The sequence below is a fragment of the Microtus oregoni genome, unplaced genomic scaffold (genome assembly GCF_018167655.1).
Source record: "Microtus oregoni isolate MIOR12 unplaced genomic scaffold, Mior012 000013F_ref0000133, whole genome shotgun sequence".
NCBI lineage: Eukaryota > Metazoa > Chordata > Mammalia > Rodentia > Cricetidae > Microtus > Microtus oregoni.
The window spans coordinates 4229159-4245995 of record NW_024543072.1 but is presented as its reverse complement, the minus strand read 5'-3'; the positions used below and the strand labels follow the sequence as shown (position 1 = coordinate 4245995).

General features: G+C 42.1%; 1 protein-coding gene across 2 annotated transcripts in view; it reads right to left on the bottom strand.

Annotated features, from left to right (window-relative positions):
• The window catches only part of Cacna2d3 (calcium voltage-gated channel auxiliary subunit alpha2delta 3), an 835389-nt gene that overhangs the window by 429052 nt on the left and 389500 nt on the right, over nucleotides 1-16837 (bottom strand). For both annotated transcript variants that reach the window (XM_041662952.1, XM_041662953.1), the window contains exon 9: nucleotides 14675-14749. In XM_041662952.1, the coding sequence (XP_041518886.1) occupies nucleotides 14675-14749 (75 nt within the window). The remainder of the gene's footprint in view (nucleotides 1-14674; nucleotides 14750-16837) is intronic.

Genomic DNA, 16837 nt, shown 5'->3' with positions numbered 1-16837 from the left:
AACCCTCAAAGGAGAAAGTCACTTGATTCTAGTTCTTGGGACTTGGATGGAGAGCGGTGCTCAGAGGTCAGGGCAGCATGCTCATATTGTGCAAGTGGCACTGCCAGAACTGAAGGATGCTGGGACTGTGGAGTGGTGATGTCGAACAGGAAGCTGGGAGCAGACTCCCACTGAATCCCTGGGAAGCTTGCTAAAAGCACCCAGTGGCTCCAAGCTTAAAGGTTCCCTATAAAATGTTGTTCATTTTACAGTGGGAAATCTCAGGCCCTGGACCACTTGGGCTTGGTTGGTAGATGATGGTGAAGGTGTTTCCTAAGCAGGGACCATTGTCTGGCACTGAGACCTCAGAGTGAGATGCACCTAACACGTCCCGGGAGTGGGACAGTGAAACAAAACAGCTCACTTAGGTAGGAGCCTGGAAATAATGCACAGGCCTCCTTTGTTTTGCTGCCTCCCTTTGAAGCCCTCTGAGCTACTGCTAGGTCTGTCCGGCTGCTACTACAGTCTTGCCATCACCATCCTAGACTATGACGATGAGAATGGGAATGCAGAAAGCAAAATTTATGCCAAAAACCATAAACACAAACAGTCAAATGAGACCATGCTGCACCCCTCACGATATGCCTGGCAAGGAAAAAGTGATGCTTGAGGTCTCAGCTGCCAAGGAGACCTTGTAACAATCCCATCACATGATATGGACATCAAATAAAACACAGTCCAACAGAACACATGATTTCATTGGGACGAATTCTCTGGACAGGGTGACCAAGTACAGGCTCAGAAGGAGCAATGTCTGAGATGCTCTAGGTGCCACTTGGAGCTTCCAGGGGCAAAATGCTCCATGTAAGAGCCGCTGCTCCGACCTGCAGCTCCTTACAGACACACATAAGGAAGCAGAGAGCAAGAGGCTTGGGACACTGCTGAGAAAGAAAATGCAAAAGCAAGAGCAGCCAGAGTCTCCCAGGGCACATCACAGCATGCCACGTTATCTTCTTCACTTGGCAGTGTAGAGATCCCACACTGGTCCTTGAGGAAAAGCCAGGCGACGGGCTTCTGCCCCCTTAGTGGAATGCTAATGAGAACTCAGCTCCAAATATTACATGCTGATTCAGGCTGGATGTTCCCTTCAAGACCCAGCTGGCTGTTAAATGAGGTTAATCCAGCTCAGCCCAGTGAGATTTGGAAGCAAATAACCAAGAAAGCTTCTCAACTCCAGGCCAATAGTTTACAGATTCACAACAAAAGAACATCTTCCCTCTGTGAAGATAGGAAAGATCCTCTGTACCATGCACAGATGCCTTTAGAGCTGTTTCTATTATTTCCAGACTTCTACCCAAGTGAGAAATTTGTCTCACTGTCCCACTCCCCAGACATGATAGCCTACACAACACATTGGCCTCTCTGTGCCAAGGTGTCAGGCCTCACTCTAGGAGATGCCTTCGGCATAAACTGCCAATCCTAACAAGTTTGAAGAGACTAAATCACTGACCATCTGGGGGCTGTGCCAAGGCCAGCTGACTGAGGCTGCCAGGGATGTTGGCCCGCAGAGCATAGGATCTGGGTCTGGCATCATCTGGGTCCTCCCCAGGCTCAGTGATCCCAGCCGAGGCAAAGACACCGCAGCTCTCCCAGTCTGCCATGTGATGGGGGAGGCGACTAAGGTTCCAATGAGTTGGCGCCCAGACCGGGCCTGCAGAAGAGCACAGAGCAAAATTACGTCTGCCTAAGACCTTCAGTGATTTTCATAGCTCATTTCAACCAGATTCGCCAACAGGCTTAATCCTGTAGAATAATTAAAGCTAGAAGAAGACAGGCCACAGGGCTGCTTTGCAGTGTTGATGGGGGAATCCGAGCATGGAAGAAGGCACGCTGGTCTGCCTGCCAAATCGTTAAGCTTCTCATTATTAACTCATTAACTTGGTCACGTGACGCATACAGGAAGGAAAGCAGAGGCCGGGAACACCTGCAGCTCTCTTAACAGAAGACACAGCACAGTCGACCGCAGACTGTTAATGTGCACAGCACTCAGGCTGCACCTGCATGAAATGTCTGACCACTCTGTCATCTGCAGAGGTGTTAAGTTCATGTGTGTCCTTCTAACGGTAATTTTTGTTGTTGGTTTTTGTTTTTTATCCTGAGCATGGCACCCTGGATTCAGTTTGTCTAATACAGAATGAGGCCTGGAACTTGGCCTCCAGCCTTATAGGATGTGATGAGCAAATGGGTTGGGGAGAAACAGGAAGGCTTTTGCAAAGGATGAAGTTGCACCCCCAGGGTGAGCAGGTGGGAGGCCTGTATTGCTTTATTCCAGCATACTCCAGTTCTCCTAGTCAGTTTCCAGCCGGGGCAGGTAGAGCTGTACTAATTTGGGGTGTTGATTTAACCCACAGCATGGATTTTAAGATACACGGTCAGATGCCCTGGTTTCTGTGCTTTCATGCCTTCCCATCAGTAATACCTGCCATTAAACTAACCTGAGTTTTGACGAGAGACATGTTTCTTAAGATATTAGATACTGACTATGAGTCCCAGAGCTTCCCTCCACAGTAACCACATTTAGTTAACAAGTCTCCAACATGACCCTCAGCCTGGGCTACATGCAGCATACAATGTATGTGTGTTTACCTAGAGAATGCTTTGTTTACTGTAGGCCAAGGACATCCATGTGAGACTGGGCTTCATTCTAAAGCCAAATCCCTAATAGCATTAGGTAAATACTTGTGAAATTACAGCTCCTTCCAGCCGAGTAGACGGATGATCCCATTAAAAATACCCATGGAGGGCAGATAGTTTACAAAAACATGCTGTTCTTCCCTAAGAACAGAGTTCAGTTCCCAGCACCCACATTAGGTTGCTAGCAACTGCCTGTCATTCTAGCTCTCGGAGATCCCAGGCATTCTATTGACTGCTGTGGGCATCCACAACTCACACACACAGACACACACAGACTGTCCAAGAACCGTTGTATGGACGGCTTTGTGACTAAGAGTGTCACTGTGAAGTGTGAGGTCCTGAGTGCAGATCTTTAGCTCACACATAAAAGCTGGGCATGGCCATGTGAGTCAGCAACTCCAGTGCTGGCATAAGAAGTGGACGCAAAGGATTGCTGGTGCTTGCTGGACCCCAGCCTAGCCAGAAAGCATTGGGAGCTCCAGGTTCAGCTAGACCCTGTCTCCAGGGAACAGAGTGGAGAATGGCAGAGAACTTTGGGACTCTTCCTTTGCAGTGCATGCTGATCAGAATTGCTCACTAGGGCCTCAGGTCTAATCATTTTCATGAATTCTCCCCCAAAGCTATGGAGAATTTGAAACAGTGACTTGTTTGATAGGGTGTCAAGGTAGAAACCAGGAAAGCAGCCGCCACAGTTCAAATCAGACCATCGTCCCTGGAAGCATGGGGACCAGACAAAACTGTTTATGAAGAGTAGTACCCACAGTGCCATAGTTCCTTCTTGACTAGAAATTCCAGCAGTTCACAGCCATGGAGCATTAAGACATACAGATAGACAGACAGACCATACACACAGGAGAAAGGGAGAGAGAGAGAGAGAGAGAGAGAGAGAGAGAGAGAGACAGAAAGAGAGAGAGAGAGAGAGAGAGAGAGAGAGAGACTTTCAGAAAACCTGTCAACACATACACAGACAAATCCAAATAAAGAACTCAATAGATTCCCACGCGGGTGGAAGTAATGAGCAAATGTCACATCCTTCTTCATGCTACACACAGTTGTGCCCTTTCTTACTAAGGTGAGATGTGGGGTGTCCTTCTGGATATATGTGGCTTTTGCTGACTAATAAATAAAGCTGTTTTGGCCAATGGCTTAGCAGAGCAAAGCCAGGTGGGAAATATGAACAGAGATATAGACAGAGTAGGCAGAGTCAAGGGGATGCCATGTAGCGGCCGAAAGAGAAGGACACTGGAACCTTGCCAGTAGGTCACAGTCTTGTGGTGATACACACATGAATAGAAATGGATTAATTTAAGATGTAAGAACTAGTTAGAAATATGCCTAAGCTGTTAGCCAAACGGTGTTATAATTAATATAGTTTCTGTGTGATTATTTGGGTCTGGGCGTCTGTGAAACCAATGTGCAGTCTCTGTTTACAAAGGTGGATGCCGTGGAGTTATAAAAATATCTTACTTAACACCACTCATCAACCATGTCTAAACATGTCATGTTGTTTACCCATAATTCAGAACTGGGCTTTGCTTCTCTGTAAGGCAAGACTTTAGTAGAATGAAATAATATTGAATTGTGTAAGAAAGTTAACTGTACCTGCTCAGCAAGGCAATGGGTAGATAATGTCAGGCTTCTTACGATGGATGCGACTGGTGTGGTTCTGTATTTACACTGTGTGTAGCTGCACATGGCATCCAGCATCTTCATGTTTCCATCACCTCTCTGGTGAGTTGCCCAAATATGTTGGGAATAACAGTGATGGCAATCACGAGAATCACACTTGTCTTCTAACCCCTAAGGCACCGTATCTATATTGTTCCAAATACTATTATTTCATATACCTATTTCTATATACAATGCATATCCTTACATTTTTTTCCTTCCAGCTAAATACAGATGAACGGCAAAATTAAGAAATCAATTAACTGGTGTGTTTATTTAAGGTAGAAAGTCCATCTAAGGTGGATATCCTCCCAAAGCCCTCATTGTTAGGGCTTGAATTCAAAGGAAGCTACTGGCTTCCATGAGCTCCATGCAGAAAGGGTTGACTGTGAGTTATGCAAAATCTACATTTAGTAATAAACATCTTTTCTAGTCTCATTTACAATTCACTCCAATGATGGGCAAACTATCATCCATGGGCCATGCTTGTCTATGGACCATCCTTATAAATAAAGTTTTATTGAAACACAGCCAGGACCATTATATACTATCTGCATCTACTGTTGTGCTCTGATCATAAATTCCAGTCATTGTGGTAGAGCCTCTATGCCCCGCCCCCAACCAAAATATTTACCATGCAGCCTTTGGCAAATTTTCTGGCATTCATTCTAGTCCACTGAAGTAGAAATGACACAAAGACAGAAACTGTCATATACTATAAGCTGACACACACAGCCTAACATAGGTTGTTTCCTGAAAGCAATCAAGTAATTCTAAATGAGTGAATTGATCAAATGCATATAAACAGATAATTATATATTAAAATTAAAAGGTAATATTTGAAGACCTTCCAGGATAATCGCGCACAGAAACAGCCCCCAGATTGCAGCTTCTGTAGCGTCTCTGAAAGGGGGTCTCGTTGGAACTAGGAGTTATGGACTGTGCATCATTTGTCCCACTGTTCTTACGTGACTTCAGGTAACAGGATAATGCGGACTTAACACTATGTGGCTACACCATTGACCTTGGCAAACAAAACCTGCCCCATTAGAAAAAGTCCATCTAGAAATTAGGAATTGCCCTTTGAACTGCAAGGCAGTGAATGGGCTAATATTTGCCACTCCAAAAACAGTGTATTTTAAATCTTTTATGACTTTCAGTGCTGTGAAAGTACTTTTAAAATACTTTACTTCCAGCCGGGCGGTGGTGGCACACGTCTTTAATCCCAGCACTCGAGAGGCAGAGGCAGGCGGATCTCTGTGAGTTAGAGACCAATCTGGTCTACAGAGCTAGTTCCAGGACAGGCTCCAAAGCCACAGAGAAACCCTTTCTCGAAAAACCAAAATAAAATAAAATACTTTACTTCCAATTGCAAAATCATTCTGTCCTCAGTGGAAAGATGCTCTAATAATGCAGAAATATATCAGGTAAGCTTCTCTAGCTTTCCTCTTCTTCCCTCCCTTCCTTCTGCCCCTCCCTTCCCTGCAGTTTAAAGCAAGTAAAACAGGAACTCCATGTCACAACAGTAGTTAGCACTGTTATCCTCTCTTTTGTTCTCCCTCCCCCAACCCCCCTCTCTGCGTGTATGTGTATTGTATGCATGTGTACTTCATTCTTGGTTGTAGCTATTTTTATTAAATTATATACATTGAATACTAAGTGATCAGATGTAGAATTTATAGACAATTGTATAAAATTGTTCCTAATTTTTTTCTATTAGTTATCTCTAGGTACTCATAATGTTTAAAAGTAATGTAATTCCTATTCTTTTTACTAGTTTTTAATTTAATAAAAGTGAATTATCATTTGTTCCCTCAACAAACTTTGCCTCCTTTTGTATTTGTGCAGAATATTATATTTATATTATATGTAAATATATATAATTATTATGTATATGCAGAAAAGCTACTTATGCATAAGCCCCTCACCCTCACAACACTGATAGACTGTATACTGCTTATTCTTAAGACCAAGGGGGGCTGGGGATTTTACCATGCTGGCTGTCCCCTCCAACCAAGCTTGGACTGGAAGAAACAGCCCAGTGGAACTCTGTTGGGTCCTTTTATTAGTTCAAGGAGATCTGGTGTCTCCTGGTGTCAGGGGAAAGAGACGAGCTGCCAAAGAAGATAGGAGTCACGTGGGCCTCTAAGATCAGCTGATTCGGCAACAGCCAATTCACAAATGAATCTTAAACAGAACCATGAAATTTTGTGGACTTCAGGACATCTTCATTATAAAACCAGAGAAAAACCATATCACCCTCCGTCCTCCCTCCTGTCCCCCCTCTGCTCCCCGCAGAGACCACGGGAGGTTCATTTCAAGGTCTGATGAATGGTTCAGAAGGTCTGAAGCAGATTACAATGTGAGTTTCCTTGTTTGAATTCTATATTTGAACGCCAGACTCACCCAATTTGTCATGGTTTCTTTTTCATTAAAGGAAACACCAGTCAGTTATTTAGAATATAAAACAGCAAAGCCAAATGTTCTCCAGACAGAAAACCACACCTTCAGAAGACAAACCCGACCACTTAAGAGAACCTCCAGACACCTGTCCAGGGGCGTCGAGCTGTCGTCTATTTATTTTATGCAAAAATCACGGGAAGCCAGTTTTGATCAAAGCCAACCAACATTTCCGTTCTCATCTTGCTTGTTTGAAGACACACTAAGATCACCACATTTTCTTTTCTCATTTTTTAAAAGTAATTTTATCAAATGCTGTTTTGATTTAAATGATCGTGCTCTGCGTTCCAGGCCCCTGGATTGAGGATACAAGGCATCAGAATCCCAAATGTGACCTCCGGGAAGCTCTTCACGCCCACTGGATCGCTGAACCTTCAGTGGGGGCGTAGAGTCTCAGATGTCACTCCGTCCCTAGAGCAAGTGTTCCCAAAGGCATCCGACCATGCTGGTCCACGTCAATTAACTGCCCCTGATGCTCACATTGCCAGTTTCACACAGGGACATGGCAGGTCACAATGCTCCATTCCCGTTATGAAAAGAATGCGGAAAAGATCAAAGCTACCATCAAAGCATTGGGAGCAAAAATAACGATAGAGAAATGCCGATCTGAAACCAGCCAGTATCACCCCATCATATTTTGCTCACCTTGATTATGTTTTGATGTTCTATATTTTCACCATTTTGTATAATATATGATAATAAACAGGTAAGATCATAAAGAATCCCAAGCTTTTATTGTCGAAGTTTTTCAGATCGTCTATTGAAATAACAAGAACAAACAACAAACAAAAAACCTAGACAGACTCCTTTAACAAGCCTCATGCATTTGGTGGCACATTCCCACTTCTAGGAACCATGTACCCCTTAGTCCTAAACTTAGGGCATAGTGTTTTCCCTATGGAAATGGAAATCCAGCAGCTGGATTATCGGCTCTATGGCCACTCTGTTTCCATCCCTCACAATGGGGTCCCTGACCTATCCAAACCACACGTAAGGAGCACCGCACCAGGACACAGCCAGGAAGAGAATCCGACTCCAGTCATCAGGTCTGAGAGTGAGGGTATAGTATTCCATCCCTAGATCCCTACTGTTAACCTACTGTTAAGTGAGTATATGTAAAGGAACACGTTGCTTTTCATGAATGATCTGGGTTGCAAAGAGAAAAATGAGAGTGGAAGGTCCATAACCAGCATTGAACTGATGGCAAAAACAAAAACCTGTTCCCATTGACTGGCAGAGCTCACCTCTGTCTGAAGTATCTCAAGGTACCAATAGACTTGGTCTTCTGAGACTGTTCTCGAACTACAAGGAAGCTTTTAGCCATTATGCGGTAAACCACAGCAGTTCTTTTCTAACATGACTGAAGAACTTCTGTCACAACAAGCCCCAAACTCTTCCCTAGCCCAAGATCCTGCATTTTTCACCTTGCTCCTCTAAGACTGCCATAGTTGAAGTCAGTTTGCAGCTGACTCCTTGAACCACTTGAATTATATGTTTTCATGAACTGTAAACCTTCGGTCAGGGTTAATCTCTCATTTGCTTTGCTTATGGATGTTGGATAGCCCCCCTGTGACTAGTTTTTGGGGCTACCCTCCCTCCCCTGCACTGCTTTGTACCTTCTTCATAGCAAAACTGGGCACCTTTGTGTGAGAGTCAGGTATGTGTGTCTTCTCTGTTGTGGTCCCTGGATTTCTTTTATTTTATATTTTAATTTTTTTATTATTTCTATTGAGCTGTATATTTTCTCCACTTCCCTCCCTTTCTCCCCCCTCCCCTTCTACCCTCTCCCATGATCCCCATGCTCCCAATTCACTCAGGAGATCTTGCCTTTTTCTACTTCCCATGTAGATTAGAACCATGTATATCTATCTCCCTTAGAGTTCTCATTGTTGTCTAGGTTCTCTGGGATTGTGAATTGTAGGCTGGTTTTCTTTGCTTTATGTCTAAAAGCCACTTATGTGTGAGTATATATGCTATTTGTCTTTCTGGGTCTGGATTATCTCACTAAGTATTATGTTTTCTAGATTAATCCATTGGCTGGAAAATTTCAAGACGTTATTATTTTTTCTGCTGTGTAGTACTCCATTGTATAAATGTACCACATCTTCTTTATCCATTCTTCAGTCAAGGGGCATTGAGGCTGTTTCAAGGTTCTGGCTATGACAAACAATGCTGCTGTGAACACAGTTGAGCACATGTTTTTCTGGTGATTGAGCATCCGTTGGGTATATACCCAAAAGTGATATTACTGGGTCATGAGGTAAGGTGTTTCCTAATTTTCTAAGAAATCACCATACTGATTTCCAAAGCAGCTGTACCAGTTTGCACTCCCCCTAGCAATGGAGGAGTGTTCCCTTTACCCTACAACCTCTCCAGCATGATCTGTCTTCAATGTTTTTGATCTTGGCCATTCTCACAGGTGTAAGATGGAATCTCAGAGTTGTTTTGATTCACATTTTTCTAATGACTAAAGATGTTGAGAATTTCCCTAAGTGTCTTTCAACCATTTTAGAATCATCTGTTGAGAGTTCTCTGTTTAGGTCTATATTCCATTTTTTTATTGAATTATTTGTTCTTTTGATGACCAATTTCTTCAGTTTCAGTTCTTTGTATATTATGGCGATCAGCCCTCTGTCTGATGGGTTAGTGAAGATCTTTTCACATTCTGTAGCTGTAGTTTTGCCTTGTTGACCGTATCCTTTGCTTTATAGAAGTGTCTCAGTTTCAGGTGGTCCCATTTATTAATTGTTTCTCTCAATGTCTGTGCTGCTGGGGTTCTATTTAGGAAGTGGTCTCCTGTGCCAATGTGTTCAAGTGTACTTCCCACTTTCTCTTCTATAAGGTTCAGTGTGTCTGGCTTTATGTTGAGGTCTTTGATTCATTTGGATTTGAGTTTTGTGCATGGTTATAGATATGCATCTATTTTAATTCTTCTACATGTTGATATCCAGTTATGCCAGCACCATTAGTCAAATCTGCGTTCTTTTTCTATTTTATATTTTTTGCTCATTATCAAAAATCAGATATTAGTAGGTGTGTGGATTGATAGCTGGGTCATCGATTCAGTTTCATTGGTCCTGCTGTCTGTTTTTATGCCAATACCAGGCTGTTTTCAGTACCACAGCTCAGTAGTAGAGTTTCAAGTCAGGGATTGTTATGCCTCTAGATGTTCCTTTATTGTAGGATTGTTTTGGCTATCCTATTTTGTTTTGTTTTTTTTTTTTTCTATATGAAGTTGAGTATTGTTCTTTGGAGGTCTGTGAAGAATTTTGCTGGAATTTTGATGGGTATTGCATTAAATCTGTAGACTGCTTTTTGTCAAGATTGCATTTTAATATGTTAATTCTACCTACCCAAGAGCATGGGAGATCTTTCCATTTTCTACTGTCTTCTTCAATTTCTTTCTTCAAAGTTTTAAAGTTCTTGTCATACAGGTCTTCTACTTGTTTGGTTGGATAATTTGTTATTTGTGACTATTGTAAAGGGTGATGTTTCTCCAATTTCTTTCTCATGTGTATAAAGGAGAGCTACTGATTCTTTTGAGTTAATCTTGTATCTTGCTACATTACTGAGGGTTTTTATGAGTTGTAGAAGTTCCTTGGTAGAAATTTTGCAGTCACTTATGTAAACTATCAAATAGTGAGAATTTGACTTTTTTCTTTTCCAATTTGTACCCCTTGATCTTCTTTTTGCTGTCTTATTGCTCTAGCTAGAACCCCAACTACTATATATAGATATGGAGAGAGTGAACAGTCTTCTCTTGTTCCTAATTTCAGTGGGATTGCTTTGAGTTTCTCTCCATTTAGTTTTATGGTGGCTGTTGGCTTGCTATATATTGCCTTTATTATGTTTAGGTATGTTCCTTGAATCCATGCTCTCTCCATGATCTTTATCATGAAGGAATGTTTTATTTTGTAGAAGGTTTTTGACATCTAATGAGATTATTATGTGGTTTTTTTTATTCAATTTGTTTACTTAGTGGATTACATTGTCAGATTTTCATATGTTGAACTATCCCTGTATCTCTGGGATGAAGCATACTTGGTAATGGTAGATAATTTTTCTGACATGTTCTTGGATTGGGTTTGCCAGTATTTTACTGAGCATTTTTGTATCAATGTTCATGAGAGGCATTGGTCTTTAATTCTCTTTCTTAGTAATATCTTTGTGTGGTTTGGGTATTGGGGTAATTGTAGCCTCATAAAAAGAGTTTGGCAATGTTCCATCTGTTTCTATTGTGTGGAACAATTTGAGGAGTATCTGTATCAGTTCTTTGAGAATCTTGTAGAATTCTGTGCTGAAACCATCTGGTCCCAGAATATTTTTGGCTGGGAGACTTTTGATTACTCTTTCTATTTCTTTGGCAGTTATATGTCTATTTAATTTGCTTATCTGATCTTAATTTAATTTTGGTAAATAATATTTATCCAGGAAGTTTTCCATTTTCTTTAAGTTTTCCAATTTTGTGGAGTACAGGTTTTCAAAGTATGACCTGATGATTCTCTGGATTTCCTCCGTGTCTGTTGTTATGTCCCCCTTTTCATTTCTAATTCTGTTAATTTGGATGTTCTCTCTCTGCCTTTTGGTTAGTTTGAATAAAGGCTTGTCTATTTTGTTGATTTTCTTGAAGAACCAACTCTTTATCTCATTGATTCTTTGTATTGTTTTCTTTATTTCTATTTTGTTGATTTCAATTCTCAATTTGGTTAGGACTGTGGTGTAGTCCTCTGTGAGTTTGCTTCTTTTTGTTCTAGAGTTTTCAGGTGTTGTGTTAACTCACTAGTGTGGGATTTTTCTAGCTTCTTTATGTAGGCATTTAGTGCTATGAACTTTCCTTTTTGTTTAGTTGGGGACTTCACCCCAGCCCCCTGGCATCCTTATATACAAGGAGTCTAAAAAATGTTTAGTTAAAAGTGTCACCTCAGCCCCTAATACCCTTACACAAAAAAGCCTGGAATGTTTGGCTGGGGGTTTCACCCCAGTTCCTGGCATATGCTCCTTTCCCTGGGAGTTGCCTCAGTCCAGATCCCACCTCCAAGAAAGCCTGCCAAATGATGACCCCTCCCCAAGGAGGGTAAAGATCACTCCCACAGGCTATTTAAACTGCCCCCCACAGAGAATGAACACATGGTCTCCCAGTTTTCCATGGTCATTTCTATTCTCCTTTCCCCCTCTCTGTGTTTTTCCAGGGAGCCACCCAGGAGTGTTGGCATCCATTAAACCTTTAATCTGACTGGAATTATTGCATCGGCAGAGAGGTTTGTTGGTCAAAAATAATACTTAACACACTTAGCACTGCCTTCATTGTGTCCCATAAATTGTGCATGTTGTGTGGTCATTTTCATTGAATATTATGAAGTCATTAATTTCTTCCTTGATTCATTGATAATTCAGGTAAGCATTGTTTAATTTCGATGTGTTTGTGGGCTTTCTGAAATTAGTGTTACTGTTGAATTTTAATTTTAAGCCATGGTGATTCAATAAGAGAGTTATTCCAACTTTTTGTATCTGTTGAGGTTTGCCTTATTACCTAGTATGTGGTCAATTTTTGAGATGGTTTCATGAGTTCTGAGAGGAAGGTATATTCTTTTATGTTTGGATGGAATATTCTATAGATGTCTGTTAAGTCCATTTGAGCCATAACATCTGTTAGTTTCCTTATTTCTCTGTTAAGTTTCTGTCAGGCAGACCTGTCCAGTGGTGAGAGTGGAGTGTTGAAGTCTCCCACAATTAGTGTGTGGTGTTTAATGTGTGATTTAAACCTTAGTAGTGTTTCTTTACATATGAGGGTGTCCTAGTATTTGGGGCATAGATGTTCAGTATTGAGATTTCTTCTTGATAGATTTTTCCTGTGACAAATATAAAATGTCCTTCTTTATATTTTTTGACTGATCTTTATTTTGAAGTCTATTTTGTTAGATATTAGGATAGCTATGACAGTTTGTTTCTTAGGATCATTTGATCGGAAAAATTTTTCTCCATCCTTTACTCTGAGGCGATGTCTGTCTTTGAGGTTGAGGTGTGTTTCTTGTATGCACCAGAAAGATGAATTCTGTTTTAGTGTACCTATGTCTTTTTATAGGTGAGCTGGGTCCATTTTATTAAGGAATATGCCTTAGTCATCATTCCTCAAGTACTGTTCACTTTTTTCTTTCTCTCCTTCTTACTTTTTCCTTCTTTTCTTCCTTCCTCCCTCCCTCTCTCCCTCTCTTTCTTTTTTCTTTCGAGAGAGAGAGAGAGAGGGAGAGAGAGAGAGAGAGAGGTGGGGGAGACTAAGTGATTTCTTGGTCTGAAACTTACCAAGTAAGTTAGGTTGTGTGGTCAATGAGTCCCAGGGTTCTGCCTGTTTCTGGTACCCCAGTACTGAAACTATAAAGTACACAATGGCTTTTCAACTTTATCTTCAGTTCTGGAAGTTGTATGCACTGGCTGCTTTTTTAAAAGACCTGGATTCAGTTCCCAGCACCTACAAGGTGCTCAAAACCATTTATAACTCTTTCTCCAGGGGATTTGATATCCTCTTCTGGCCTCTGTGGGCCTCAAGACACTCATGTGGTGTGCAGAAATACATGAAGACAAAACAACTCTACATATCAAACACAGCTTTAAACAAAGTCAAACTGTCAAACTTTCACCAAGGTCATTGTTAGCTGAGGTTTTTATGAATAGCCTTTTAAACATAAAAAAGTTATAGTTCATCTCACTTTACTAAGGCATTATTTTTTTAAAAAAAACTTGAATGGGTCTTGGGTTTTGTCAAATGCTTTTTTCCAGTCAAATGCTAGGCTAGCATATCTTCTTATCTTTGGCCTGTGATTGCACATTTCTCTCTCCAGATCCAGGGGGTTCTATGCCACAGCTCTTCTTCTTTGCGTAGATATTCTAACTTCTTCCAGGAGAATTCCCAATTGTTAGTAAAAGCGTCTTTGCAATTCCAACATTTGAATTGTGCTACCACATGCTTCTACTGATCATCTTCTCTCATCCATGTTGTGGCTTTTTGGTTCTTGAGATGATGTGGGAATTTGCTTGGACTTTTGTTTGTCTGTTGTTGATTGGGTTTTTTTTTTGTATTCTGGACATTATGTATTTTTTATGTGTCTCTAGATCCTGTTAATCTTTTTTTTTTTTAATTTAAGAAAAGGAATATCTTTCAGCTTGGCTGGAGTAGGGAAGGTGTGCTGTGACAAAGCTCTTTGTGGTCTTGTCACCTGAGAAGGTAACTGGAGTTTCTAGGAAGTTTGGTTGCTGCTACTATTTTTATTTTTCCCAAGGGGCAATGAGAGAGCATCATAAAAATCTGCTATAGGAAATCTTAGAGAACTCAAAATTGAATAGAGCCTCCATCACGTTTCTCAAGGTTTTTCCTCAACACATCCTCATCCAAGAGCCACTCTTGGAACATTTAGGATGTAGCAGTCCACAGACTAGCCCTCTCCTGTGAAGCGTACATATTATCCCACAGGATACCACAATGATGCATCGATACATCATACCAAGTGAGAAAAGAGAAATAAGAAGTGGGTTCAATTTTTCTTGAGATCTCATTAAAAACCATATTCTCCCTGTGGTACCCACAGAGACATCGAGCACATACAAGATCTGCTTCTGGCGAGAGGAAAACAAAGCCAATCTAATAGATTCAAGAGTAGCAGGCAGCTGATTAAAGTCTAATTATTTTACTGTCATGACTTTATATGTGCTTCTTAGTAAACATTCCACAACCTGGAGTACACTGCAATGGCCATAGTGAATACATATTATATCCAATGAGATTTTAATAATAAATTAGATAGAACTACTATGAACAATCCCAATAACAGAGACAGGGTATGCCCAGATCCCGCTGTTCCTGCCCAGTGGTAGCTCCTACCTCCTTGTTGGTCCTGTCCGCTTGCACCAGGGTTCCATTCAGACAAGGTTCCACGTAGTGAAGCTCCTCATTATACTGCAAAGGGTAGAAACAACCAAGAAAAAAAAACAATGAATGAAGAGCCCAAAGGGTCCTAGTTAACAGTCAAAGGGTACATGGTCACACAGGAAGTCGTCAGCATCACCACAGGCTCCCGTCACTCAGAGAACCAAGTGCTAAAGACAAACTTGTTTGAGAGGAATCTAAAGAGTACACGCTAGAGCCCAGCATGGCTCCTACTGCTAACCGCTCATCCTTCAACAGTGACTGGGCAGACAGCAGTTGTACAGGCATGATGGAGCAGATAGATCGCGTGGTACAGGTTCAGCTCCAGCCTCAGCCTCACAGAACTAAGAGATACCTGTGTTGGTCACACTCAGAGGGGACATAACAGAGGACAGGAGTGGTTTTGATATTCTCAGTAACACTGGAAAGGGGTGTGTGTGTGTGTGTGTGTGTGTGTGTGTGTGTAGGGGGTGTTGGTGATATTCCTGTTATATAGTGATACCATCTATATGACTTTTTCCAATACGTGTCTTCCCCAACACTTTGGGTCACCAGCAATCCAGAATGTGACCCTTAATTTTTGTCCTCTGCACATGCCCCTCCAAGGGCTTTGATGGGTTCTGGACATTTGGATTGGCTGACCACTCAAGTGTCTTCATCAGCCCACAATGAAGGCATGCTCTGTCAGCCATTCTTCTCTGCTCATCCCTCCCAGGTCTCTTCCTTTCCTTTGACCTCCACCACTGAGAACGGTACCAAGAGCTCCTCTGCCTGGCTGCTGCTTTCCCTGGCTGACCCAGGCTCATCCTCTGGGTTGGTTCAGTCCCATACCCACTGGGAAGGAGCCTCAGGTGCAGGAGAAGAACTCAGTCAACACTCTTTCCTGTAGACTCTATATAATGTCTAGTTTCCTTCAGCAGGAGCCCCCAGCTCACTGGGAAACCCCATCCTTAGCTGTGCCCCCGATCACCTGATACTGTGATTGGCCAAGACCAACTGTGCGGCACACATATTGTTGCCTTGAACCAAACCCACAGTAGGTGCCCCAATCCATTTCATCAGTAAAAGCCCTGTGGAATTTCCAATTTAACAGCCAAATAAAACCAGAGCTGCCAAGGGAAGAAGAGACTAGAAGCATCTCTCACAGGCACTCTAGAACAAAATCTGGCTGAGGATGTGACTTTTAAGACTGTGATCATGAGAAGACCAAGCAAATCACAGAGTGAAAAACCGGCTAGCGTGGGACACTCCCTCTGGATCCTTGCAGGACTGTACCTGCAGCTGCTATAACAGGGTGGACACAGCGACACAGCACACAGAGAAGCTGCCTAAGGGTGGGGCAGGGTGGTGCTGCACCAGGCAGTTAACTGTTCGAGAGTCCTCCCTTCATTCGAATCCAAGGTAAGCTTCATTTGTAGTTTGACTCAGCCTCAAGGACTTCCGTGCTCCTCCTCCTAGACAGGGAGCCTGGGGAAACCAAGCTGCCAAAGACATCAGTGACCTCAGTGACTAAGTAGCGAGCAGTGTCCAGGCTCACGTCCAGACGTCTGACCTCACAGCCACTTTGTTTGAGAATTTCAAAATCCTCTGCACCCCAAGGCCCCTTCACTTCCCACCAGGCTCACCTTTGCCCCCTTAGGCCTTTGCTTCTAGTCTTGCAAATGCATCTGGAAATTTTCATTTGTCCTCTGAAGTACTGAGAAAATGTGGGTCTGCCTTATCTTCACTCCCTACCACCAAGTGTGGGGATGTAACTGAGGACCTATTTTTCTTTGCCGGACAGCTCTTCTTGGGATAGTGGATGTTTTGTTAATGAGGGTAGTGAGAGAGACTGGTTCTACTAGATTTCTGGGGGTTTGTGGTAATGTTCTATTTCTGGAAATGGTCAGCTATACTGACCAAATGTGTTCATTTTGAAATGATTCTTAGAGCTGTATGTAGATTGTGCATAGTTATATTATGTTTTTTATTTTTTAAATTATTTATTTATTAAAGATTTCTGTCTCTTCCCCGCCACCACCTCCCATTTCCCTCCCCCTCCCCCAATCAAGTCCCCCTCCCTCCTCAGAATTTTTTTAAAAAATAGATGTTTGCTATGCTGAAGCTAATTGCTGAGGA